This window comes from Penicillium alfredii, assembly GCF_028826965.1.
Source record: "Penicillium alfredii strain IBT 34128 chromosome Unknown utg000002l_segment0_segment0, whole genome shotgun sequence".
Classification (NCBI taxonomy): Eukaryota; Fungi; Ascomycota; class Eurotiomycetes; order Eurotiales; family Aspergillaceae; genus Penicillium; species Penicillium alfredii.
This window is the reverse complement of record NW_026622699.1, coordinates 80,285-107,159: the sequence shown is the minus strand read 5'-3', so window position 1 is coordinate 107,159 and position 26,875 is coordinate 80,285. Positions and strand designations below refer to the sequence as shown.

Genomic DNA, 26,875 nt, shown 5'->3' with positions numbered 1-26,875 from the left:
TCTAGCGAAGGTGGTAGCTCATGCCTGAAATACGCTGTTTTCTTTGTTAGGAATGCTAGATCATAAACGGCCAAGCCTGCCGATGTCTATATATGACATCGATTACTGCAACGGGACAGATTAAAGTGAGAACTCTGCTCCCCCGCCCATCTCACTCTACGGGTGCCTAGGTAGCTGGAGCGAGCTTTTGTCATGGATTCCGATCGCCATATTACACAGTCGGTTGGTCAGCATAGAGGGTAGATCTCTAGAACAGGCATACTGATGGGTGGCAGGCAGCCGAAGTATCTAATACAATTTCGGGGCTCGTAGTCACGCTAGTCCCTAGTCTACTGTTATGTGCCGTGACGGTTGGGTTGTTCCTCATTATCCGGCGGCATGCGCGTGCCGTCTACATGCCCCGGACTTTTTTTTCATCGTGGCCTCGACATTGCCGCATAAGTCGTCTAAGGGGTTTGATTCGCTTCATGTATGAAACCCCGGATACCGAGTTCCTGAAACAACATTCCATGGATGCATATTTGCTGCTGCGGTACTTGAAAGTGGTCATAGTGATACTGCTCGTTGGCGCCGGCTTGACCTGGCCAGTACTCATTCCCATGCATGTTGCCGGTCGGGGTGGGCGATCCCAGCTGGACATGCTGGGCATCTCCAACATTGCCGCGGCAGATTACTCGCTATACTACGCACATTGCTTCATCTCGTGGGCCTTCGTGGGTGAGCTCCCCCTACCCAGGAAACGCCCTCATCGACGGTCTAACGAGGTTTGCAGGTTTTATTTTTGCCATCATTACTCGTGAGAATCTATTTCTGATCCACCTTCGCCAGGGGATGTTCCGCTCTCCTACATATGCAGATCACATTTCGTCTCGTACCGTCCTCTTCCTGTCGGTCCCAAAAACATATACGGATCATCCCACGCGGATAAACGAGATGTTTGACATGACCACAGTCAGGAGAGTCTGGTTCGGCACGGATACAACGGCTCTGGAGAGCAAGGTAAAAGAGAGGCTCCGCATAGTTGAGAAGCTAGAAGCGGCAGAGGCACAGTCTAGGACGCAAGGCCAGCTGCCAATGCATCGGCCAAGGCCGATCGTGGGCCGAAAGGTGGAAAGCATGGAGTGGGCGTGGTCCGAACTTCGACGTCTGCAGCCGGAAATCAGGAAGCTGCAGTGTACCCATCGTCGGGAAAGGGCCAAACGGCTGCCCTCGATGTTTGTGGAATTCTCTCGGCTATCGGATGCATTGAATGCCTATCAAACTAGTAGGTGTATGGCCCGACGGGCACGGTCGCCTCCTTCCCTCCCACCATGTCGGCGCAGGCGCTGACCAGGAAATAGTCCGGTATCCCTTACCGCTACAAATGTGGCCACGGTATATTGGACTCCAGCCAAACCAGGTTGTTTGGAAGAATCTAGGGATCCGATGGTGGGCGCGGCCATTACGGTCTCTTGCTGCCGTGGGAATAAGCATTGCGATGATCACCTTCTGGGCCGTCCCGACTACCATTGTGAGCCTGGTCTCGAACCTCGCGTTTCTAGAGCGGGCAATCCCCTTTTTGACATTCCTTGATCGCGTCCCAGGGTGGCTTCGGGGGTCGGTGATAGGTCTCCTCCCCTCTATAGCTCTAGCGGCTTTACTCGCCGTGGTCCCGGTCATTTTTCGTCGTACGTGTCCACGTCGTGGCCAAAGCAATATGAAATGTGACGGCTAACAGGTTACTAGTGATGGCTCGGTGGAGCGGGGCACCGACTCTAGCGAGCGTCGAGCTAAGGACCCAGAACTGGTACTTCGCCTTTCAAACCACCCAGGTATTTCTAGTATTTATCCTGGCTACGTCCGCCTCGAGTGTGGTCGCGAGTATCCTGCGGGAACCCCAGGGCGTGGTGAAACTCCTCGCGCAAAACATCGTTCGGACGTCCAACTTCTACATCTCATACATTATACTACAGGGGCTTGCGTTCAGTCCTGGGGCGCTCCTTCAGATCACCAAACTCGCCAAGAATAAGATTTGGGACCGGTTCGTTAGCAAACGCCCCCGGCAGCTCTACCATCGGCTGTCTCAAATTGACGGTCTGCAATGGGGCACTATCTATCCCTGTATTTCTCTTCTTGTGGTTATCGGTATGTGTGCCCGAAACCTACTCTAGAGAGAAGCCTCTGTGGGTCCTCACACTCTCCCTAGGGATCGCGTATTCTTGTGTGGCACCGCTGGTTCTCGGTTTCGGGGCAATCGGGATGTCTCTGTTTTATTCTGCATATCGCTACAATGCGCTGTGTGTGCTGCACACGACTGTGGATACCAAGGGGCTTGGATTTGCCTGCGCCCTGCAGCATATTACGACAGGCTGCTACCTTCTGATCCTTTGCTTAATTGGCGTCTTCGCTATGGGTGCCACAGCGAACCCGGTCGCTCTGGGGCCGACCATCCTCATGCTGGTGTTCCTCGTAGTGGTAGCCGTCTACCACATTTCACTCAACACCGCAATCCGGCCCCTTCTCGCTGGTCTCGCGCCAGCCGGGGCGACCAGGCCAGTAATACCCTATTCCTTCAACCCCGCTGGCCGCTGCCAACCAGCCCAGATGTGCCCCTCCAGCGGCGAAGAACTCATGTGCGGTGGGTCCAACATGAACCTGGTCGAAAAGGATCTACCGCGGCCTCCAAAGTCCGGTCCACAGATGCTTTCCAACTGGTTCTCTCGTCTATCCTACTTTAGCCTCTCGGAGATCTACACCAGAGTCCCCTCTCTCAATTACGGCCCCCCGCATCTGTCTGAAATTGAAGCCGATACGTATTATTACCACCCATGCGTGACTTCGGAGATGCCCGATCTCCTACTTTTAGATGAAACCTGTGGCCAGGAAACAATATCTATACAACGTATCATCTTGACCCCAGGCCTAGAACACGAAAGGACCTTTGGCAGCAGAATAACTATCATGAAAAATAATTTGTAGTTGCGGTGGAATATAATCCACTCGCCCCGTGGGCCTACTCTTCTCTGGCCACGGGCCTTCATAGGTAGATTCTTCCGCCACTCGGAGTGCGATCTTGCCGGTGTAAGGGAATTTATGTATAATCCGTATGCTATGGATATGCAAGCGGGCTCGCCATGGCTCATCTTGTAGAGGAAAGGAAAATGGGACGCGCAAGGGTATCCTATGACATCGCCGAGCAGACGAAAGAACACCTCCCTCGTCCGCCAGTCGAGGGTAGGTGTGCTCAGGCCAAGGATTCAACCTAGCTGTCAATCTATTTATGTTGTGCTTTGATATGATAGGGATGCAAATGATATATATTACTAAACCGTACTGAGACCCGAGTGAGTCAAGGCCCCCAAAAAGGGGCTTGTGGTATCCATGCCGCACATAGCCATCGCTTCCTGCTGCTTCCATTCTGTAAAACTGTTTTATTAAGAAAAAAAAAAGAAAAAAAAAAAAAGAACCAGGACAAAGAAAAACAAGTCATATTAAGTGCTGTTTGAATCAAAGTGTTTCAAAAATAAAAGAGCAATAACCTTGGAAAGTAGGTATCCATTGCTCCGCGTAGAGCACAGTCGATGAAGCCGGAGTAGCGTCACGGCTGCTTACAGGCAAGAACGATAAATTGATATTAAGTTCACTCGGACATGGTCTCCTCTATATCTTCCAGCCCTTGAGGACCCATGAATGGATCGTCGAACTCTTCCACTTCATATGGCCTGATGAGAGAAAGGTCATGATCGGTTTCAAGGACCGGGTATTCATCATGGATCACGACTGGGTCGTATCGACCGGCGTCCAGCGGTGGAGCGTTTACTGAAGATCTGTCCACCGAGGATGAAGACCCTGTAGCGGGTTGTGATAGTTTCATCGAGTCCCAAACAGAGCGGCCGACAGCCTCACTTTCACCCTTGCCCGGGTAGCCCTGCGCGGGGAGAGATAACACACTTGGAGTAGCCGCAGCACCTCTCTACCTCGTCCAGGCGCTGAATACAGGATAAGCAGCGTGGACCTTCCCGGCTGCCCTGACCACATTGGGTGTAGGAAGGTCTCATTGATACCCCAGAGGGTTGAGGCTGGGTCGTTCGTTTGGCCGATGACTTATGGTACAAATTCTGGTGCCCAATACAGTTGCTCCATTCCACAGGCTGGCTATTGAACGTCGAACCAGACACGGGGTAACGTGCTGCGCTTTGGGGATAGGGCCCTGGTCGCGGTCTTTTCGTGGGCAACTGCTCATTTATCGTCGACTTTCTCTTGGGTTGCCCGTTCCGCCCTGCAGGCCAGAACCTTTGCGCGAGGCTGGACGAATCGTCGGTGAAAATCCTAGCCAGGAGACTGTCAAGTTAGGACAAAGATGCCTGGCTGGACGATTTGAAGTGGGGATTTGTTCTACCTCTGAGCCATTTTCTTTTTGTTTTAGGTTAAAATAGATTCTTAAATCGCACCAAGGGGCTGGGACTGGTTGGAGAGCAAGAACCAGAGGGAACGCGCGAGGAAGAATAGAATGAAGTGAACGCAGGGGGTTGAGGGTGACCCTCGGGGTTTATATAGTGACAGATTGGGGCATTTTAGGGCTATTGTCATTTTCTTCGTAGGGCAGTATTCACTCCCGGTTCAGCTCGACCTCGGGAGCTCTGGGTGGATTGGGGACGCAATGGCTAGATTGCTTCGGGGGTTGACCTATGTCAGCACCTAGGATGGTTGATCAAGGCCCACCGGGGGATTTACATCGCCTGGCATAGATGACGACAAAGCAGGACCCAACAGAGGCCGAACCTACTACGAACTTGTGTCCTTCTGTTGCTTGTTGCCTTGTTCCTGACTCTTGTCCATATCTGCGTCGAATCACCATACACTCAGTGGCGAAGGGTATAGTGGCAACGTCTATCCACCTGTCAAAACAAAATCATTATCTTGATTGCAAACATTCCATTGGATCTGGACGATTCATTGTTTTGTAGGATGAAATATAGGGTGCGTGGTTGACTTTTATCTGGAATCATTTCCCCCATCGCGGTTCTATCCAAGCTGTACCCCGCCGAAAAGGAGTAGCCTTCTCAGAGAAAATATTAAGTAACAAGCTGTCTATTTGCTTTGTGTTGAAGTATCACTAGGACCTATACTGAGTATTGCCGTGGTGATTGATAGGCATACGTGACCAGGATCCTCCTGTATCACAGAATCAAATATCTTGGCCCGCGAGTTTAGAGACGTCATAGCATTCAACCAAAAAAAAAAAAAAAAAAAAAAACACCAAAAAGTTCGCGTATATTTCACTTGAAGGATGTTTCTTTATTGCAATAATTTTGATTGATCAAAGATATACATCTATGCCAAAGCCTAAGAAAATCGCCTATTTACCGTGTGGTTCTTTAAGTCGGTCGTCCCTATTGTATAACGAGGACGAGGGATTCGTTGCTTTGGTATTCTTCAACGTTCCACTTCGAGCGTCTCGTACAGAATATGTCTAAATACAGCCCTGGAGGCAGCCACTGCTGTCACATGCCGTCACCTTTTCGGAATAGGCGGGCCGGATGTTGGATCTCGATAGTCCTTGTGTATCTTCTCCTTTCTTGTATCTTCTTCTCTCTATCTTTGGAGGTCTCAATATCTGCTGTTCTCTGGATATAACATGATAACCGCTTCACTTATAAATAGGCGGCATGGGCGCTGCCCAATTTCCTTCTATAATGTATTCTTTCTTCTATTTTCTTTTCCCACCAAATTTCCTAAAACCTACAATCTCTGGGTGACATGGGATAGTCCCCGGAGGTGCTGGCGCTTTTAATTACTGGAAATCTGACCAGGCTCACTCGTGGAATCTTCCCTGACGTGCCTAGGGCGAGGGCTGCTTATCCTGATTCCTGCCTTATCCACGTTCCCGAGTATAAAGCGACCTGGGAGGGCCCGAGCTAGTCTGAAGGGATCATCTTCATCGATCTTCTTCGCACCTAGGCTGACTATAGAAAGGTTGAGATCAAGATAGTCGGCAAGCGCAAAGCAGATACTGGGTTTTCCTGTGCCAGGTAGTCCATGGAAGGGGCAGTATGGCAGTAAATCCCTGACGTAGACCCTCTGCCAAAATTAGTCAGCCGATATATTAACGTAATCCCCAAGCGAGCGAGCCACCCCAAAACATATAGTAAATGCGATAAAATACAATCTCAAATCTCAACATTTATTGTTTAAAAATTATATTTAGCTATATAACTCTATTATGTATATTTATCCTATTGTACTATATAAGTCTTAGCCCTATTAATATGGTGCTTGTGGAGAGATATATATATATTCAAATATTGTTAAAATTACAGTATATTTTTGTTGTAATTTAAATAGAAAATGATTTGAATTATCCGAGACTCACATATAATACTATCAAGGTACTAATAAATCTCTTCTCTTAATATCAAGAAGAAATAACATTTTGTTGTTGAGATAGACATTCATATTTACTCGCATTTACTATATGTTTTGAGGTGGCTCGCTCGCTTGGGGATTACGTTAACTAACGTTAGTTACGTTACCGCTTGAGATACCGCTTACCTTTACCACAGTAAATAGTTAGACTGGGTCTGATTTTAATCTCATCTTACTACTTCTTATCCCTGAAAGTTACTAATAATTCATATAAAAAGTAAAAGGGCAAAACGTATCGAACATGTAAGTAGGTTTCTTTTTCTTGAATCTCGCTTTTGTACTGTAACAAATTTGCATGCGCTACTCAAATTATAACTGCGTAAACTACACTAATTCAATCCCGACATACCCTTCCCATCTTGCTTGTGGTGCCCACATCCAACAATACGTGGGTTAAGTGGATCTTGGTGGTGGAGAGTGAGAAGGGGCCGCTAAGACCCCTCGATCAATACGATGATGTTAAGTCATGGTAAGGTTTGCGCCTCTTACTAGAACCGACGTTGTATATTTGCATTGACATTTATGAAGCCTGTCTCATTGGCTCCTGTTTCCGAGTCCAAACCAATCACACAAGCAGCGGTCGCAAGCAGTGGGATGGTTAGTAAATGGAAATAATTTGGATAAGTTTCGTCACTGCTAAGGAGTGACTGTGCCGCCTGGAGCAGACGTATAATGATTAGTTGACAACGAAAGCAGCCGAAAGGCGGATTGAGCTCTGTGAGGGGTGACTGTGCCGCCAGCTGAAGACTGCGTTATACCCGAGCTGTACCATGAACGTTAGTATATCGCAGCAAATCATTCCCCTTGATAAGTCGAAAATATGCGTGTCACTAAAATGGTTCATGACGCGTCAAGATGTTGTCAGACATGCAATACAATATTCTTCTTGCTTGATTTTCACCATATGGAATAGGATAGACACATGGTTCAGACATTTATTTTTATTTATTGGAGAAAAACAGCAAATAGTATATCATCGAGTGCATAACCGTCGTGCACGAACCAGGTAGCCCTAGACAGTGCAAGAAGCGATGGTCGATATCTCAATTTCCTTAACTCTTTTGAACGTCCCTTCGACATGGGACTCTTTCAAACGCCGTATTCATTACTCACCTTTAAACACCCTCATTATTGCCGACTATTAAACACGACACGCCTTCTATTACATTTGTATCATACTAGCAGCCTATTTCTTCCGTTCTACAACTATACAAATGCCCTGTAGCTCATAGTTATTGCGGAATGGGCCATTTATAATAACATCTAGTAATATAATTGAGTGTTCGAGCCTCGAGTTTGTAAACATTGGGATGGGGCAGGAAGGTAGAAGTGACCTAGTTGTCTTGGCTAATAATCGGCTCAGGTCAATAAAATAACCACTATTTTACAATACAGACCAGTTTGAATGTCCGTTGTTATTGTGGTAGCCACTTCGAAACCTCGATCACCGACTTCTTGGTAAGTCCTCACGTCACTCTATGCAATGATGCAATGGCTCGTTGAATGGCAGACTCCCCATGCTATTTAGAGATGATGTGTTCCATTTCTGCCTGTCAGCTTAGCTCACAAACATCACTAACCTGCCTCATGACTCCTACTGTTATTTAAAAGGGGTTGGCGAGACAAAGGATTCCGAGTTGCTGATTTTTCCAGCCTGAAACCTCTGTCGATGATAATTTTGCTCATTGTTGGGGCTAGCAACTTTTCTACCGCGGCAGCCATCTCGTATCTCTAATGATACCGTTCAGGTATAGTATATTAGTTTCCTCTATATACCTAGTCTTTGTGCTCACATATCCCTATATATGTAGAAAATATCTTCTCCGTTACACCTCAATGTATGGGATGCGCCTAATTTTCAGGGAGCTCGCGCCCGGACGATATTCACTGATCCAATTTTCACGCGAAAGATATCCAACTTCCAAATCTGCCGCAGCTTCAAGCTCAATCGTACCCTATGGGGGTAGGAGCAACTGGACACCTCCATGACCAATAACCGCAGCGATGGGTATCCTGACAAAGATCAGTTTTCCGTCAAGAGCTCGTCTTGCGCTGTTTTCTGGCAGAGCTACTATGCCTCCAATTGAAGCACATGGTGCCATAATACGCCTCCTTTACATGTAATCGTTTATGGTACAACCCGGGTTTGCTGAATTGAAGAACGCTACATTTAATAGTACGATTAGAATTGAATATCCGGGCTATTCATGATAAATCAAAAATATATGCCAGAAATCACAGTACTAAGAAATTTTTAAAAACTGCGACGCAGCTTTTTGGGGCTAGATTACATTCAGTCAATATCATTCCCAATACAATGTAACATGTTAATTCTTTCGCGAGGCAGCTGGTCAAATGATGACAGCCAAGTTTATATGGCCATTACGTACACGTGGTCAAATATCGAAACCCTTAACGTAGGCTGTGTTTTTTTTTTTTTTTTTTTTGTCCCCTTTTTTTTTGATAGAAGGATACAGACTTCTGTAGCGATGATTGAGCTGAGTGCCTGGGCAATTTATTCTTCTAGACTTTTGACCCCATCGCCGACGTCCCAGTAGTCCTCTCGGAAAGTTTCGACGAAGAGGCTGCCCGAAAGAAGAAAGGATGGGACTGAGAGAATTATGGCTTAAAGCGACCTTTAATACAACTGGGTGCTGTATTATACCTTTTGTCTCCATTGTTTTTGTTTTTCACTCCAGCTATTGTCTGATCGTGCAAGACAACTCCAATTTCCCTATGAATACCTGATTATTTGACATGTGAAGATCCCAAAAATACCTCCAGCAAACTTCGATTTAAACTTCACTTTCAGAAAAGAAACTTGTTTGCTCTGGAATCAGTCAGTTGAACCCGAATAACTGTATATTATGAGCTAGATCAAGATTGCGTACCCTCGTTGATCTCGAACCTAGAAATCAAACTTAGGCAGAGAACCCTCTAGGTAGTGCTCATGGATAGCATGGATAGTGCTTACCGGCCACTCACACAAGCCTGCTTATCAAAGACTGTCCGCTTTTTGATCATAAGTACAGTAGAATTCGAAATCAGTTTTAACTTCACACTCTTGCGACTTGATTCGCGAACCCTAATCTGAAACACGCTTGTTCATATTTGGAATAGTGGTAGATCCGTGATTTCCAAGAATAGACATTGTATTTTACATGACGAAGGTGGGACCCTGTCTTGTGTATCCTACTCGTAAATGCCATACAATGGTAATTCTCTGCCATATCACCCACCCCAAGCAGGAGGCATCTTCACCAGACTATCTCTCTAGAATGTCATAATCGACCTCACAAAATGGCTCCGAGACTTCCACCAGCCAAGCTGCATCTCATCCGCGACATGATAGAGAGCCAGTCACTTGGCACATCTAAAATGGCTGAAGAAGCAGAATGCAGCCAGGCTACGATTATAAATATTCGCGCAAACTTGCGGCAATTTGGAAGTGTGCATGCACCCCCAACTCGAATAGGACGGAAACGGACTGTAACACCACTGATGATCGAAGCCCTCTGCGAACACCTGTCTGAAAAGCCCGGATTATACCTCGATGAGATGGCTGTTTTCCTCTGGGATGAATTCCGCACCCTAGTCACAACCTCCAGCATCAGACGAGCCCTTGTTGCCAACGGTTGGTCTAAAAAGAGCACTCGGCAGCAAGCGAGGGAGCGGAATGCCGATTTGCGAGAATGGTACCTGCATAATTTATCGGATTTTCAGTCGTATCAGCTGGTTTACGTAGATGAATCCGGATGTGATAAAAGGGTTGGGTTCAGGCGCACAGGCTGGTCACCACTTGGTGTGTCCCCTATGCAAGTATCACAATTTCACCGCGACCAGCGATATCAGATACTGCCTGCGTATTCCCAGGATGGAATCGTTTTCTCGCGTATCTTCCGCGGGTCCACAGATGCCACCGTGTTCGAGGACTTCATAGCGCAGCTTCTTCAGCACTGCGGAAGATGGCCCGAACCTAAATCCGTTCTGGTTATGGACAACGCCTCGTTTCATCACTCAGAGCGAATAACACAGATGTGTGTGGATGCAGGGGTAAAATTGGTCTATCTGCCACCCTACTCGCCGGACTTGAATCCGATTGAAGAGTTTTTCGCTGAGCTCAAAGCCTTTATTAAACGCAACTGGGGCTATTATGAAGTAGACCCCGATCAAGGCTTTGATGCCTTTCTTGGGTGGTGTATTGATGTGGTCGGTGCAAAAGAAGAGAGTGCTAGAGGTCATTTTCGGCACGCAGGCTTGAAAATCGAAGAGGCCTCAGAAAATTGCTAGGTACAGTACAGTTCAATTGAATGAAGACAAATTTCACACGCGCCTTCATGTTGTAATGACTATTTGTCATGGGGTCACTCACTAAACCAAGGGTCATCAAGAACTTGTTTCGCTGACGCTCTTGCAGACGGCTCAAAATGCAATAATCTTCCAACGATTCGTCCTAGCCTCACTATGTCCTCTCGTGTGAGATCGGGACTCAGCGGGCTATCAAAGTATACTTCTTCCAGCCATTCCTGCAAGTTGGGCCCGGTGCTTTCTGTGGCCATGACGTCCCCTGTGTTCATCGTATTCCATTCATGTTGCCATCTTTCAGGTAGTTCATCAGTTGCCATCTCTCGCATTTGGCCAACAAGGATTGCGGGCGTTATTAAGAATGCGTCGAAAGGTGGCTGGCCCACGAACAGTTCAAAGAGCTGCCAACCTATTAGCTTGGGTTTTTATGTAACTAATCAGTCCAGATTATGTGATCGGATGTCCTACGCGCCCGGGAAAATGATGACGTGGCAACAACCTGCATACAACAGCCAATAACATGGTTTAAAAAAAAGCCCAGTAACTTCCCGGCGGCAAATGATTGGTCGCTGGTACACGACCAAAATATATATCGACAAGATCACACCACTGATTGGTACACAATGTCAGATCTAAAAAAAAACCTCTAAAAAGTCCACCTAAATCAAGGTACCCAATGACAAGCTACGTACGATATTTGCCAGGCCAGCTAAGACGCTACGCATTTATAGGCCCAGCGGAAAGAAAATTAGGCCGACTCACTCCACCGCCTATGTGTAGGTCCTGATGATTGTGCTTCGGTCTCGGTCGGCTCAGAGACGCTGAACTATCAACAAACGCCTAATGTGATTGCTCCTGCATGGCTCCTGCAAATGCAGCCCAGCTATTGGCCAATACCTGCAAGCAGCTCGTAAGGATACGTAGCCACATTGAAATCTCAGCCAACAGCGGTAAACTCAGGCATACTATTGGTTCTCGGCAACTTTGCTCCTTACGGACACAAATCTGGTTTGTCTGCTTATAAAGTATCATTCATGCTCTTTGTTCGACAGGAGATATCTATACATCCGAAACACAAGATTCTGAACTACGCGAGTCTTACCGTAGGGGCAATATCCACTTCCGTTGCCCCCTCATCGAAGCAGTATCATACCATCACAAATTCGATCAAACAGACCCGCGGAAGCCTTCGTGTTCCAGGGGCTGAACCTCTTAATTATTCCGTCGATCGCGCTGCCCCTTTAGCCCGCAACTATTATAACCAAGGACGAAGTAAGTTATCTTTTCGAATGGTGTTTAGAGCTGTAGAACAGACCATTGATTCTATAAATACAGATTGTCTCCTCTTCGAGCCGCCTTCCCTTTCAAGACTACGTCTCTCGCATCACGATCCGCTTTGTGTGAAGGTCCTCTCTGCGATATTCAATATTAACCGACTTCCTTCACTCTCACGCGATGTGTGAATGGGCTTGCAAGACATACGCAGCTTGTACGCGTGTTCCTAAACACATGAATCGAGATCACATTATCTTTTGTACACCCGCAAGAAGCACTGCAAATGTCCCATGCGTACCTCCCTCAGGGTTTCTGAGAGACCTCCCGTTGGTTCTCGATGCGCAAGACACGAATATAGCGGGATCCTGTCCTCCCTGTGCTGGTACAACACCGACTAATTCCTCTGACTAGAGTGGTTGCCTTCCCCCCAATCCAGAGAAGCAGATCGTTGGTGAACCTGCTTGCGAGCTACCTCTCCGAGATCCTGAAATGTACTAAATACAGTTAGCTTAGTTAGGTTATAGAAGAGGGTAACGCACAATGGATCAATTCCTGAGACTTTGAAGACTTCGAGGTCTAAATTGCTAAGATCGACATTTGGATGTGTTTTGCAGTGGAGATCGAGAACAAGATATAACCGAGAAGATCGAGGATCACTGCATATATGTGTATAGTAGTCTTCTCGGGGGGGGTTGAATACCTCGCCATGTAAAGAAAGCGTTGATGATTGCTGTAGGCTTTTGAAAAGGTTGTTCGCGATATGGAAGGACTATCCGCACCGGAGTAGCCTGACTCATTTCGTCCCAAGTGTAAGAAGAGTTGCTGATGTCGCTTGTAAAGGTTCCTCGAAGATTCTGAATCACAGACAGGCATAGACAGAGACAGAGACAGAGACAGAGACAGAGAGAGAGGGAGGGAGAGGGACGGAGAGAATTGAGGCCTCACGTGTAGATTACGTAATCGCGCAACAGCCATTGTCAAGCTATCTTGGCTTGTTAAGGGGTGGAGGCGATGTCGATCACGTGACGCCGGCTTCCAACCCCCCCCCGCCGCCTGGAACGAGCGCTGCCCCTCCTTTCTCTATCCAATAGCGGTAAATAGGATGGTGGTCGATTCGATTTTATGCCATCCACCCCATTCTTTTTAACCTTCCCGGTTGGCTACGCACTCCAGATTTTGGATACTTAGAGAACCGGTAGTTATTCTATATATTAAGTGCAATAGGAAGTTGTTATCTTCCAGAAATCTTACCATTGCAGGAATCCATCGCACACGAGCCATACCGATCTCACTCCGCATGCTACAGCTTTGTTTGCAACGGAGGAACAATTCAAAAACAACAAGGCTCAAACAGCTCATATCTACCACGATGAACAGGGACAGTATACTGGTCATATTCTATATCAGGAAAGAGGAAACAAGTCGTCGGATGAATGAAGCATTTAGGTTGATGCTTGGAATACATGTACTGCCAGTACTGGTGGCAACGTTACGTTGAGAATGAGGAATACAGTATCTATGAGAGTTCGGACCGCCGCCTAGAGTACTGGGGCTTATTTTTTGTATCTCCCATTCTGTGTAAATTTGATGCATATAGTGCAGTACATATTTACAGGGCCGTCAGATGTATTCTGAGGGAATTCGCAGGAAAGCTAAGCCTAAATACTTGAGTCACCAACAAGGTATAACCTCAACTAACAAGCGAAGGCCAACACGACCGAAGAAGAGGTCTATATGGCGCCGGGACTTTGGAGCTTCTTCTAGAACAAATTTAGCAGTGAATGTCATGCAATTCTGCCAGCTTTTCTGAACCCGTAGTTACACAGTGTCACCTCACATTGCTGCGGAAACCGTAAACTACTCAGTATTCTGATGGCCATCCCCACAATATCAGTGTAACCCAGCCCCACCTCTGGTGGAGATCCGGCCCAAGTCTGTCAAAAACGCTGTAGTAATGGTACGTGGAAATGATGGGTAAAAAGTTCAACGAATTCAGCTACTGTTTTTCCTGGCTTAAATTATAGTATTACTGTAGCCTCTAAACAACAATTCCAACTACACAAATCAACACTCGTGAAACCAGTAGTATGTTAATTGAACCTGCGGTCAACAGCCTATGCTAAATTAAATCTCCTAAACGCCATGTGCTCCAACGCCAAAGCAGGTAGTTGCTAAATTATGTCATAAATAGGGATTGCTTTCTTCACATTCTCGACCCAGCGCCGAATGTCTTCTACGAACCGTCGAGCAATACCTATCTTTATGCCCTTTCCGATAAAGAATTCCGGGCCTTGATCCTTGTAGACCTGCTCAAGATCAAGACCATTGTCGATCATCATGTCACAGATCTCTCGAAATGCAGCCTTGAGAGTGTCATCAGTGACATTTGACACCTGCCATTCACCATAATCCTTGACCGCTTCATCCCTAGGTCCAGGGATCTCAAGCGGGCCTAGAGATTGCATGGACTGGAAGTCAGCAGAAACCTGTGCAGCCGCAGAGGTGGAAGACTGCGAGGGCAGGACATTGATGTTGATGGCAGGATAGGGTGCTCCATTTCCTGTCATATGTCCTCCTTTGCGATTGTTCTTTTCCTGTCTTCGTTGCTCTTCCATATATAAATCTTCGCATACTCTTTCTGGCACATCCTTGTGCCCGTCTAACACCCCACCTTTTTCGACGTGGATAACGAGCCGCTTGAGATGATGAGTCCTTAGTTGGTAATGCTTTTTCCCGATTGGACCCACCCAACAATATGGGCCTAATAGGCAAGTCGAGGATGCGCATCGCATCAGGTTGTAGACGCTGCGCCAGGTAGGTCTCTCTCCAGAAGCATCCTGCTCAGCATCAATCTGAGCGGCTCTCTCATCGAGCATTCTCTTCGTAACAGAGGCTTTTCCTCTTTTCTCCCCTTTCCGACCGGCGGCTGGAGGAGAGTAACGATCGTCTACGTAATTGAAACTTATCTTCAACGTAAGCTCTTTACCCCGGGAGAATAGACCTGACCACATCCGAAGCTGCTTCTCGATGGCGGTCCAAATGATCTCGGTATCATCAAATCGTTTAGTCAAATTGCGCTGGGTTCGGTCGTTCACTGAAACGACAATCGCAGTGTCATCAGCTCTCACCTGACGATGACGGGCAATTTTTCGTCGAAGAACTTTCTCTAATTTCTTCTCCAAGAACAGCTGCCAAAAGGCACTAGGGGCCAAAACAAGATCTTCCTCCGTGTCCTTTGATACCTCTCGATTGTTGACTGTAACAAGCCACTCTATACGGTAGTGTATACAGGTCGGCGGGTCCTTGTCGTATACTCTTCCTTCTTCCCATTCAGACAACTGGAGCAGCCTAAGAATATCCGACTGTGACTGATCTTCTAGCACAACAGAGGGGGAAGGACTGTAGTTGAACCGTGTTGCATTGGGACTACCGCAATATCCAGGTGTTGGAGCGTACTGTGCGTTGTTTTCCCATGTTGCAGGATCTTCGGGATGAGGGATGCAATCGTCATGATATGGGCTCTGTGTCATCTCTACAGCACGATGGCAGTCCTGGGAGGGTCCATGTCAGCTTCCCCAAGTACCGGATTTGCTTAGGACTTGGTAACGAATGAGAACCGCAGTAGATAGCAGAAGTCAGAGCTATAGAGAAACAAGTTGCGTACCAGGATAAGTTCTCTATGGCGTCACTACAGCCTTCTTTTGGATGCAAAAGAGTGTGGGCGAAGGCTGCGCTTAACAAATAGCCCAAGCAAGATATGAGAGAATGAAAGAAGATCTTGCCAGATTGTTAGGATTCTCTTTTGTTTGATCTGTTTGCACGATGGATTCCATCGGTTTCTGCAAGAAATTACGGTACTATAACAATGACTCATTGTGGTTACCAGTGAATACAATACAGCCCTACATGGATTAACAGGGGAAGAGCTAAAATTAGATTAGCGTGTCTCCACTTAGGGTCCGGGACATAAAAAGTCAGAGTTTAGAGTTAAAACTGATTTCGAATTCTACTGTACCCTCAGCACGGGTTCCTTGTCATAAACAGCATCTGCATCCCCTCGTGCATTCATACATTGCCTACCGCATGCACCAGGACGTCCCCTGTGCACATATATTCCCCTAGGACACACGTACACTTTTTTGGCTCCCCATTTAGGGTAGTACATGACTCCTGTATCTGTGGATAGTGTTGTAGGACATGGAGTTCCTTCAAATTCTTCAACTGAATACTCTTCAGTTAGTGCATAGAGATACTGTTTGTTCTCCAGCCACTCTTGGAGCCTAGCAATTTGGAAATACCTTGCTTCTTCAAGAAGGGCAAGATATAACGCGTTGTCGTGTCCTTTGTTGGTATCGTAAAAGATAGGAAGCACGCCACGCCGGAGATAGCGTAGGATATGTTCAAATAAAGTTGGATCAGCGTCGATGAAGTAAGAGCCGTCGGCAAGTGCATTGTCCCAACGTCCGGATAGTAGAGAGGCGAAGAAACCGCTCTCACGTGTGAGCGTTTCACGGGTAGTGACAAACCGGCGCTCCCCTATCTGTAGAGGTATCTGCCTGGTTTGGACAAAAAGGGAACTTCGGGACTGGCCGTCATCATTGGACATATTGAAGTTATTGCGTGACCTAATCTTAGTAGCTGATTAATAAATCGCAAGCAACGATTACGACACTTTGCAAGAGTGAGGTGACAAACTATTATGTATACGTACAGCCACAAAGGTAACTGCGAGGACAACAGTAAGGCAGAAATAAAATCATGAACAACCAAAGTGTATGCTACTATTATGACGTAATGCTCCAGCAGTTAAATAGTCTCCCGCGGTGAAGCCCGCAGGCGGTCAGGGAGAAAGAGGGACCTATTACGAAGAGGGGCTAAACCTAATTAATTGGTAAATGTGAGCGCCAACTGTAATGAGCTGACTCTGCGGATGGTGTCATCAATATGTAGGTCACCGCACTAAAGAGTAAATCACACCCCCGCCCCCTACCATATTTATCATGGCTAATATCATCAAAACAGACGATATCTTTATCCTGCTTTACCCCTTTTCTCCTATAGTAATATTCTTACCATTCATATTATATCGACTGCCAATTCCACTACCAATTCCACTATGCCTACTAACCCCCCCCCCTCGCGCCACTGTTATACACGCGATCAACGGCTTATTATCCTTCTATCATAAAGGGATGAATGGTCTTATCGACGAATTGCCTCCCATATGCGTATTTCGCTTAATTAAGTGAGACATACATGCTATCAAGGCTATGCTGCGTCTCAAAAAAGACAAGGCCTCTATCAAAAACTCACTGTGGAAGATACCAAAAAAGCAATTATGCTACTTGAAGCTTTGACAATCGAGTCAAAAATTGGGTGGAACTAGCAAAAGACCTCGGTTTTGACGTTTGTGGAAACCCTTCGTCGTACACTTCAAAAAAAAAACAGTTTATTAAAAACGTCCTTCCCTAAAAAGAACGTCTCTTTGTAAAGACGAAGCTCGCCAAAGACGACTTAAATGAGCTATACAACATCGGCATTGGGCCTATGATGACTAGGTAAAGATTATATAGACCGATGAGTCTTTCTTTTACCCCAAGCTGCGACCGCAAACCTAATGTGGTTGGAAATGACCAAGGGATCGATCATTCTACCGCTGTTTGGATGGAACCTCAGAGGTCAAAGAGGTTGGTTGTTCTGGGTCAATTTTGCAGGATAACGTGAGGTCCTTTATTTTATTTAAATTTTTTTTTTTCGGAGAAGAAATGGGAAATATCAATACTGAGTCATATCGATAAGATTATAACCACGATTGGATGGTTTTTCAATGTGACTACAGCTGGGACCACCATTACTCGAAACCTCAGACCACCATTAAGGTCACGTGTCGGTCACGTGTAGACCCGTAACCGTTTTGGGACTAGTTCTAATGGGGGTCCCACCTCTCAGATTCTCCACTTAGCTTACCTTACCTTACTACCTCCCCCATATTTCCAAGTCCACGAATACAGTGTTTTTACCTGTTTTCTTACCTCTCTAAACCTACTTCTTAACTAGGAAGTATCCAGTTCCCTTTCCCCCGAATCCTCGATCAACAAGCGGTAGCAAGATGGCGAAAGTCAAGAAAAACGTGAGTTAACTAGTTCTGAACTTATTCTGGGACTTCAAAACTGAGAGATTCGCAGCTCAACTTCCAACGTTACCTCGACCTCAAGAAGGAAGACCTAGATCTCCCTTCCCTTGAAGAAGATGTTAGTTAACTAGTTGTGAATTATTTTAGGGCTTCGAAACTGAGAGATATTACAGACAAAGGGGTACTACACTGTTGAGGTCGGGGAACGTTATTGTCGGGTGGAGGACTGCGTCAACGACGTAAGTTCTTACTTTTCTTTCACTTTTCTTTATTCTAAACTAGTTACTAACTACTCCTAGACTCTCTTCACCTCCACCAACAACCTTCGCAAGCACATCCTGAAGCAGCATCCTGAGGTGCTTCTGACTGGCGAGGAATCGGGTGGTCGCCCTACGCAGACCGAGGAAGCTCGCGCTATCAGTAAGTGTGTAGATACCGATTAAATTAACTAGTTCTTGACTAGTTAATTTAATCGGGTTTTTTAATATTTCCTTTATTATTCTATGTTTATAGAACTATTTACTAACTAGTTTATAGAGTTCTACAACGACATCATGAAGGCCTACGACGATCGCGAGGCAGAGAAGGAGGAGGTTTTGCCTGATCTTCCCCTCAAGAATGATGGATCGGTAAATATTGTCCTATATCAGTTTCTAACTAGTTCTTTTGCTAATATTTTTAGGTGAATATTACCAAAATGCGTCGCGCTATCCGGGCTATGAAACTTCCTGTGCCTTGCGAGGTCTGCAAGGACAACGACCAGCCTAAGCGTAAGTACTCTAAAATATTGTAAACAAAAGAGGTTCAACTAGGTACTAACTAGTTTAGTCTGCTGCCACGACGACGTCAAGGACACTTGCGAACACTTTGATATGTTCGTCGACCCTCGCGATCAGGAGGATGATGGGGATGAGGCTTAGAGCAAGGAGCTAGTTTGTAACTAGTTTTCCTAGTGGTTTCTTTTTTTGTTTTCTTTTTTTTGCTATGGTGGTCATTGAACTTACACGGCGGATTTTATGAACTAGCTCTTAACTAGTTCTTGGACATACTATGACCTTTACGAATGCAAATGATAGTTACACGTCTAAGAACCAGCTCTTAACTAGTTCTTAAATTCCAAGAACTTTATGAATGCAATGATAGTTATATATCTAAGAACTAGCTCTTAACTAGTAAAATACTAGTAAGGCTTATTCAAGAAGTTCACCCTTATAATTCTTACTTTAAATTCTGCAAGCTTTTATATCTCTAGCTCCACGTTCAGAGTATAGGAAGGTAAGGCTATACTAGGAGCTCTAACTAGTTACGAACTAGTTAAAGCCTAGTTTTGTTCTTGTAGCTGCCTAAGCCGGATTTGCATCTCTGCACGCTCTAGTTGTAGTTGTATCTCCTCCCGTTCCAGACGTAATTGTCTCTCCCGATTATCCGCCTCTATCTTCGCTGTTTCGGCTTGGAATCGCTGCTCTCGGGCAGAGACGCTAATTTCCTCTCGTTGGCTTTCCGCATAGCTATTTGCAGCCGCTGTACGTCGAAGACCACCACTATCGGGTGTCGAACTAGCTCTGGTTGACCTTAATTTTATAGATTTAGTATATCGCCGAACTAGTTATATTCTAGTTATGAACTAGTTGCACTTACCTTGCGCGACTCTGTGAGCGTCTTGGTGTCACTGATCTTGATTGCGAGCGGCTTTGTCCTCTACCACGGCTTCGTGAGCGTGGCCTAATATGCCCTGAGGAATCAGCTTCCTGGAGGATACCCTCATCAATAGAATCCTCGCTCTGAAGTGTATCCTCGTATGCTTCGCGACGTCGTTTCTGTCGATTCGCGTCTAATCCGTATGTTAGGGAACTAGTTATTTACTAGCTGGAAACTAGTTCACTCACGGTCTCGCGCGAGATGATTCAAAAATCGGCCTATTTGCGAGGAATCTCGCCACGAGATACTCGTTCCAAACGTCTCTAGGGCTGACATTTGGTCAACATCGTGCTGGTCAAGGTCCCTAGATCTATTGAGAGCGAGTAAGCTTTAACTAGTTGACGACTAGTGATAAACTAGTTTAGCACTTACCCCCGGATAGCCCCTAACAATGAAGTATAAATCCCTGTGAAGTACGACTTCCAGTGGGTCTGTTCTACTGCATTTGTCGAATTCCGAAAGGTATCATAGAACTCCGGGTCTATCAAGGAGCAGGCCTTATTAAGCCCTGCTGCGATTACTGGGTGGGCTTTGTGTGTCGCCCAATCCTTAAACTTCTCATCTTCTTCGTGCTCTGTAACTAGTTAGTGACTAGTAGTCAACTAGTTCCTGGATAGATTTACCTATAATCAAATCGATAATCTCATAGTACTCCGCTTCTGATTTTGCACTAAGGATAGCGTTTAATCGCGTGCGTGATGACTGGAATATTTGGCCATGGTTCGCTGGGACGAGCCGACTAACTGTTCTTAGGAAGTGGACATGGCAGAACATAACAATATTACGACATTGCCAGTCCCATGGTCGTTTGCGAGGATCTTGTTTTTGGAGGAACAGTCCAAAACCTATAACTAGTTAGTGACTAGTTATATACTAGTTGGGAACACCGTATACCTTTGAACTGGGCCCAGTCCATATCAAACACAATAGCTTTTAGTCCCGTATTGTGAAGGTAATAAAACTGAGCCGGTCGTCCTGTTACCTCTCCAACTAACTCGTAGGCGTAGGTGAAGATCGCCTCATATGTATGGGCATCCTCTTTGCGATCTGTTAACACTCGAAGGAGTGTTATAACTTAAATACGTTAGCAAGACCTAGTTGAAAACTAGTTTATAACCAATATAAGGAGACTCACTCTTTCCTTGGCCTATCCTATCGACAAACGTAGCAAAAGTCACCTCGTTAAAGGGGCCTCTCACTCGTTTATAGGACATATCAACCTCGTATGATGGTAGAGTGGCCATAAAGCGTATCTGCGGGTCGAATCCACAGATAATTATATTGCCATATCTCTCATCTTGGTAGATTTTGCGAACGTATTCCTATTAATAGTTAATGGAACTAGTTAGAAACTAGTTGGAAGCTAGTTCCTACCTTGAAGTGCTCATGGTGATTGTATTGAAAGAGGACACCATTTAAGTCCCTTCCTTGAGGGAAATCCAAAGCACGTTGTTTAGCTATAAGCGCTGAAAAGCGGTCATACTTAACAAAGCTAGCATGGACCCCAGAAAGTGTTTCTGTCTCGAACTCTGCGCAGAACTCTTTAAGAGCAGGACTCTTAAGAAAGCTACCTAGGAACTAGTTAATACCTAGTTCCTAACTAGTTATACTAGAGCACACTTACTTAGTGTCATCTCAGGTGCTTGCATTCGTTTAATTAGAGCGAGTACGTCATCAAGAATCGTTTGTGGTGCTTTATCAGGCGGCGGTGGCGGATGGGTATGCTCTTCTCCTCTTGAATACCAGATAATATAGGGAGTTCGCACTAGATCAAGTGGGATATAGGTGCAGAATTGAACCTTACAAGGTAAAACCTCGAAATTCCCTTGGGCCTGTGGGTGAGGAACTCCTATTATATATTAGTTCCTAACTAGTTATCAACTAGTTCGGTGATAGACTTACTACATCGATTCTTTCGTCCTTTGCGTTGCTCGATTTCCGCGCACATCTCGAACGATCTCTCACTGGATCCCTGGATAATATCCCGAAGATGTTCTGTATCCATATCGTTCATTCGCTGTTGGAGGTTGTAGAAGAAATGTTCGTTAGAAGACGGCGTATCAGAAGATGGCGTCGAATTCCTGCATGCAATAAATGGAATAAAGACCCCAGGGATTGTCTAAACTAGTTAGTAACTAGCTCGGGAGTAGTTTGAGTATTTAAGTAAATATACCATTTCCTTATGGTAACCAAATATCAAAGCGCATGTGTCGTTAAAGCTGGTGCCGCAACAATTGCGTTTTTCAAACCTTCCGAGGCTAGCAAAATACATCCTAGGTAGCTATTAGTGAAGGAACTAGTTCGATACTAGTTGCAAACTAGTATGACTTACGCAAGAGCTGCTCTCTGTTTCTTTGTGACTGTTTCGACTCTTTGGAGATGGATTCTCTTTCGCTGTATAGCTCGCCAGGTGCTTTCACTAACGTGGTTGTGATACATATTGCGTAGCTCAGGGTCAAGATACTCGCAAGCTCGTACGCCAGTACAGTGAAACCTTCTTTTCTCGGTTTGGCAGTTAAGAAAGGAGTTAAAACACTGTATAATCGAGCCTTGCATCGAATAAGAGTATTGAACCTAGACAACTAGTTAATAACTGGTTCACAACTAGTTGTATTCGAGCTTTTACCTCTGTCATCCTCTTTATAATCCTATCTCTATCCTTCAGTGTTTCCTCATGCTCACCCGATAGATTGATGACTATTGCATAGCCAAACTCATGCGTTGGCGGGTACTCTGGTAGGAAGTCTTGATGGTCAATTACCATAGCAGACACTGCATCGTTATGACCATTAGTCAAAGGTATTGCACCGGGTGGCTAAGAACTAGTTAGTATATAGTTTCATACTAGTTGGCGGATAGATAATATGAATATATATTTTTGAAGGGGTAGTACCGGGCGGGGCCTTTCGGGGATCGATTCCTCCTCCACACGGCCTAGTGCCTCGTTAAACTCAACTCGCCAGCGTTCAAACTCTTCAATTTGGGCGGTTTCTCGTTCTATTTCTTCCCTATCATCCCAGTCCCGATAAAGAAGGGAGTAGATAGTATTATGCTCATGCGCGAGCCATTGGTCGGGATTAGTCTGGGCGTCCATTGTTGAAAACTAGTTGGTAACGAGCTGGTAACTGGTTTTGGTAGGGTGTAAACAGATTTCAGTTTGTGTGACAAGATAACGATAGAGCTCGGTTAACCATTAGAATCTAATGGTGGTCTGACCTCCCAACACGTGACCAAAAACGTGACTACACGTGACCTTTATGGTGGTCGGAGGTTTCGAGTAATGGTGGTCCGAGCTACCGTCTGTTTTGAATTTGATTTTTATACCTTTATATGGTATCTTTGCAAAATTGATGCAAGATAATGCCCCAATCATGGGTCTAAAAAGGCCTCTAACCATTTACATTCGATGGATATCCCAGTTCTTTATTGGCCTGCGAATTCGCCTAATCTCAATACAATAAAAATCTACTGGGCCGCGTAACTCCCCCTAACTTAATGCTCCTCTCGAGTCTTCCGGGCTTTGCGGGGCGCTATCTAGCGTTTCGAGATTCAATATGTGTGGGCTCTGGGTCAGCAACCAAACGTGCCTTGTTCACCATAGAAAGCGCCCGTTCTATGGGCCTTCCAAGGGATAGGTTAAAGGGAGCCAGGCCTTGAAAGAAGAATTAAGTCCTGCCGATCGAGATCGGAATTGCCCCTGTCGACTTGATTGATCCTGAAAATCAGTAAAAGGGCGAACATACTATAGTGACCAATTGAAGCTCTGCGAGGTTCTCACTGGGCAGAGTCATGGTCAAATACGAGAATCAATGGCCTTCAAACTTCGCCCATTAGGTGAAAGGCCTATCCGAGGAAAGGCAGTGCCTCATTTCGGACACCGATCCTTGACTCTTCCCTTGCCCTCCCGGATTATTGGTATGTAATTTCTTATTACTCAGCCTTGACACAATCCACGTCACTTCCATATATTTACGATAGTAGTGTGTTTCCGCAATACTTCTAGATTCAAGAATCAAGCTTAATCTTAACGGTAGTAACAACACCAAAATTGCTATCGGCCAGGGTTGTGCGGTTCATTTTTCTTCTACTTGACCTAAAACTTGGGCGAATGGGGTGATTTTCACAGACGAGATATCCGAAGACAAGGCAGAAGGAAGAAGATATGGAGATCATCTCTGCGTGACTAGCAAAGCTTACACCCCAAAAGTTGATCGCCGAGAAAGATCTATCACTCGCCCTATTTAGAAACCGTGGTACTCTTCTTTAGAACGCTTTCACCAATAATGAAGCCCATTCCTAGGCATTTGGGGCTATGCCAGTGAATTGTATGGCACCATGCAAACAACATCCACGGAACTCCAACCGACCTTTAGCTTTTCTTCCACGATATCAATCTCTTACAACTGCTTGGGAACTTGGAAGCAGTCAAAAGATTAAGCAAATCCACAGCTTCGTCCTCCGTTTCCTTTAAACCGTGAAAGAATGCCTTCGCGTCTTCTCCTTTCTTCGCACATAGCGTGAAGGTACTCACAGTATCCACATTGTGGAATGTCACATTCCAGCAAATCTCGTTATTATCCCTCCGCCAAGTGGCGGGATTTTTTATTAGGCCGACAACACGGGACAGAAGAAACGCGGGAGATATTTGGTGGCGAAAGCCACGTTCGCGGCGGCCACGATCCGACGGGGCAACGCCACTAGTACGCTTCACGTAGAACTTTGAACTGACTGGGCACCGACGAAGGTCCTCTGCCCACCAACAAGCACCCTTTGGGGTCGAAACAACCCATTTTTGACCCGGAAGCATGTGGGAATCGTGCGAGGCGGTCCACTTGCGCCTGATGATCTTTCTTGGATCCTTCTCGTTGTCGTGCTCACTGTTGCTCAACTCCATAAGAATGGCGTGGGGTTCAGGTGTGATCATCTCGGTACGTCCGTATGAGTCCTCGAAGGATTTCAGGTCATATGTACCAGTGCGAGCACTTTTCAAATATATATCTTCTGTTGTGAACCCGGGAGGCGCTAAGCTCTTCCCGCGGAATGGATTGGGATAGGCGGGTTTCAACAACCTCCTCCGTGGGGCTTGCGGATTGAGGAGGATCACACCAACTTTCTAGCTCTCCGGCAGTTAGAGGATCGGGAGGGTTGGAGGAATTTAGGGATGAAAGACTTGAAGGTTTAGAAAGCGACCAAGGGAAACAACAACGAGAGTAATTTCGATTTTTGGGGGGTGTAAGAGAACGGGTTAGAGTCGTATATATAGTCGTTCACTTTTTTCCGAGATCAAAGGGTATTTTGCTGGACTGCGGGTTATGGTCGTCCGTGGAACTTTGTAGAATAGCGGTGTTCGTGTTATAATTGGTTCCTGTTATTTCTGACTGGGCAAAAGGCAGATCCCTGTGACGTCCTTAGATTGATCTAGCGCTCTATTTCATTTTAGTTGGCACGAAGCTTTTATATTCAAATTCAGGAACTTGAACTTGACCGAAACTCCATATCTATTCTCGTGAACCCGTCTTTTAGGTGGTATTGTTCGTTATTCTTCCCTGTGGAAAGACCAGAACATCTATAATCCAAATACATAATTAGGACTGTAGAAATGCTTTTTGAGTATACCAAACTATAGGAAAAATGGCAGCAGGTCGGGTCCTGTGTAGCCGAAACGTAGTATATGCCCCGATGCTCCTATTACCTCGAAAACCGCGTAAACAGGAGCTGATGATCAATGCCTGGGGACGGGGCTTAGCGCCAGCGTTTAGAAGAAATTTTCAGAGATGACCAGTGGCGCAACACGTAGTAACATACGAAAGAAGAGTAGCCGATCACATACCGAGCCACGCGTTGAGGACTATGTTTTATTGGCTCGCTACTTCCATTAGCCCTTACCGCATGTGGAATAGCGTGAGAGCGTGGTAATGTCCCAGTAACCTTATAATATCAGAGAAACCCTCCATAACCGTATTTCAATCGCTTTCAATAATGTCTGCCTATTGGGTGAAAACGGAGCTCATCTCAGGGATGACTGTGCCACAGTTTGGCTACCCACTGGGGCCTTGCCTCTTGCTTTCTCTCGTGGGTGAGTGGTTTGCAATTTCGAAATACACAACCCCTTGAAGTTGCCTCCATGCGCTTTGCAATCCCCCTAAAGTAAGAGCGACACGTGATCATCATGGTCATAATGGCTAAGAATTCGCAAACGTATATGTTGAAGGAGTCGAGGACACATTCGCGCCGCTCCTTACTATTTTCCTTGACCCAAAATATGGCGTTGGGGGGAGGGATCCATAAAATTTAGAGGGTAGCGATCGACACAAAAGAGCGAACCGTAGAGGAGATATCGATGGAAGACATGTACAAACAGGGAGGAGAGAGAAAATCACGATAGACATATATTATTTGTCAGTGGCCGACGGAGCTTCCCCTCAAAAAGCGCATCCTCGAGAGCAATATATCACTAGCTCCATAAATGAGATCCAGGAAGTGCGCTACACCTCTCTAAAAGGCTAGTCCTTATCCAACGAAAACTAGGAAGAGGCATCGGGAAGTAGGCTAGTGGATTTCATTTTTTGCTACAACTAAGACTCAAGCTCTCCCCCGGCTATCAGGCCGTTATAAGTATGCGGGAACTTGGATCCAGTTAACCAATTGATGAAGTGAATGGCATCATCCTGCAATACCAGCAGCCCACGAAATGACACTTTCGGTTCCCCTCTCATGTCATATAACCTGAGGATACTAACGCCGTCCGCATGACAAAATGTCACATCCCAACAGGATACGATATCATCCGTCAGCCAAGAACTGGGCTCTTCAGGAAAAGTCGCGACACGATAGTTGAGAATCTGAGAGGATATGTGGTGGCAAAATCCCGGTTTCCGGAGATTCCGATGCAAGAGGGCAGCACCAAAAATTGGCAGGAGGTGGAATTTCGAGGTGGCTGAACACCAACGAAGGTCACGTTCGGACCAGCCAGGATCCTGGGCAGCCAAAATGGTGTCTTTTATCTGGATTCATTCTGGGGTCCTTTGATGTGTTTCATATACCCCGAAAAGTGTTTAT

At 45.9% G+C, this 26,875-nt stretch overlaps 7 protein-coding genes across 7 annotated transcripts; 3 read left to right on the top strand and 4 right to left on the bottom strand.

Moving 5' to 3' along the window:
* Positions 1 to 467: 467 nt before the first annotated feature.
* NUU61_001307 (uncharacterized protein) lies at positions 468 to 2,958 on the top strand (the record flags this gene model as incomplete). Its single annotated transcript, XM_056651889.1, has 5 exons — positions 468 to 717; positions 773 to 1,264; positions 1,341 to 1,667; positions 1,726 to 2,124; positions 2,186 to 2,958. 5 exons carry the CDS (start codon positions 468 to 470, stop codon positions 2,956 to 2,958), a joined length of 2,241 nt encoding a protein of 746 aa, XP_056515156.1.
* A 661-nt stretch (positions 2,959 to 3,619) lies between these two features.
* On the bottom strand, positions 3,620 to 4,017 carry NUU61_001306 (uncharacterized protein; the record flags this gene model as incomplete). Its single annotated transcript, XM_056651888.1, has 2 exons — positions 3,620 to 3,907; positions 3,931 to 4,017. The coding sequence occupies 2 exons, from the start codon at positions 4,015 to 4,017 to the stop codon at positions 3,620 to 3,622; spliced, it is 375 nt and encodes a 124-aa protein (XP_056515155.1).
* Positions 4,018 to 9,705: 5,688 nt separating this feature from the next.
* Positions 9,706 to 10,695, top strand: NUU61_001305 (uncharacterized protein; the record flags this gene model as incomplete). The annotated part of the gene is made up of 1 exon (XM_056651887.1): positions 9,706 to 10,695. The coding sequence occupies one exon, from the start codon at positions 9,706 to 9,708 to the stop codon at positions 10,693 to 10,695; it is 990 nt and encodes a 329-aa protein (XP_056515154.1).
* A 3,461-nt stretch (positions 10,696 to 14,156) lies between these two features.
* Positions 14,157 to 15,515, bottom strand: NUU61_001304 (uncharacterized protein; the record flags this gene model as incomplete). Its single annotated transcript, XM_056651886.1, has 1 exon — positions 14,157 to 15,515. The coding sequence occupies one exon, from the start codon at positions 15,513 to 15,515 to the stop codon at positions 14,157 to 14,159; it is 1,359 nt and encodes a 452-aa protein (XP_056515153.1).
* Positions 15,516 to 18,094: 2,579 nt separating this feature from the next.
* On the top strand, positions 18,095 to 19,038 carry NUU61_001303 (uncharacterized protein; the record flags this gene model as incomplete). The annotated part of the gene is made up of 7 exons (XM_056651885.1): positions 18,095 to 18,115; positions 18,171 to 18,236; positions 18,292 to 18,357; positions 18,418 to 18,538; positions 18,656 to 18,747; positions 18,801 to 18,888; positions 18,947 to 19,038. 7 exons carry the CDS (start codon positions 18,095 to 18,097, stop codon positions 19,036 to 19,038), a joined length of 546 nt encoding a protein of 181 aa, XP_056515152.1.
* Positions 19,039 to 19,439: 401 nt separating this feature from the next.
* Positions 19,440 to 22,910, bottom strand: NUU61_001302 (uncharacterized protein; the record flags this gene model as incomplete). The annotated part of the gene is made up of 14 exons (XM_056651884.1): positions 19,440 to 19,680; positions 19,757 to 19,949; positions 20,005 to 20,120; positions 20,189 to 20,390; positions 20,440 to 20,661; positions 20,711 to 20,890; positions 20,952 to 21,138; positions 21,191 to 21,387; positions 21,441 to 21,665; positions 21,719 to 21,935; positions 21,990 to 22,089; positions 22,149 to 22,390; positions 22,443 to 22,631; positions 22,710 to 22,910. 14 exons carry the CDS (start codon positions 22,908 to 22,910, stop codon positions 19,440 to 19,442), a joined length of 2,712 nt encoding a protein of 903 aa, XP_056515151.1.
* A 1,275-nt stretch (positions 22,911 to 24,185) lies between these two features.
* On the bottom strand, positions 24,186 to 24,740 carry NUU61_001301 (uncharacterized protein; the record flags this gene model as incomplete). Its single annotated transcript, XM_056651883.1, has 1 exon — positions 24,186 to 24,740. One exon carries the CDS (start codon positions 24,738 to 24,740, stop codon positions 24,186 to 24,188), a length of 555 nt encoding a protein of 184 aa, XP_056515150.1.
* Positions 24,741 to 26,875: the final 2,135 nt, after the last annotated feature.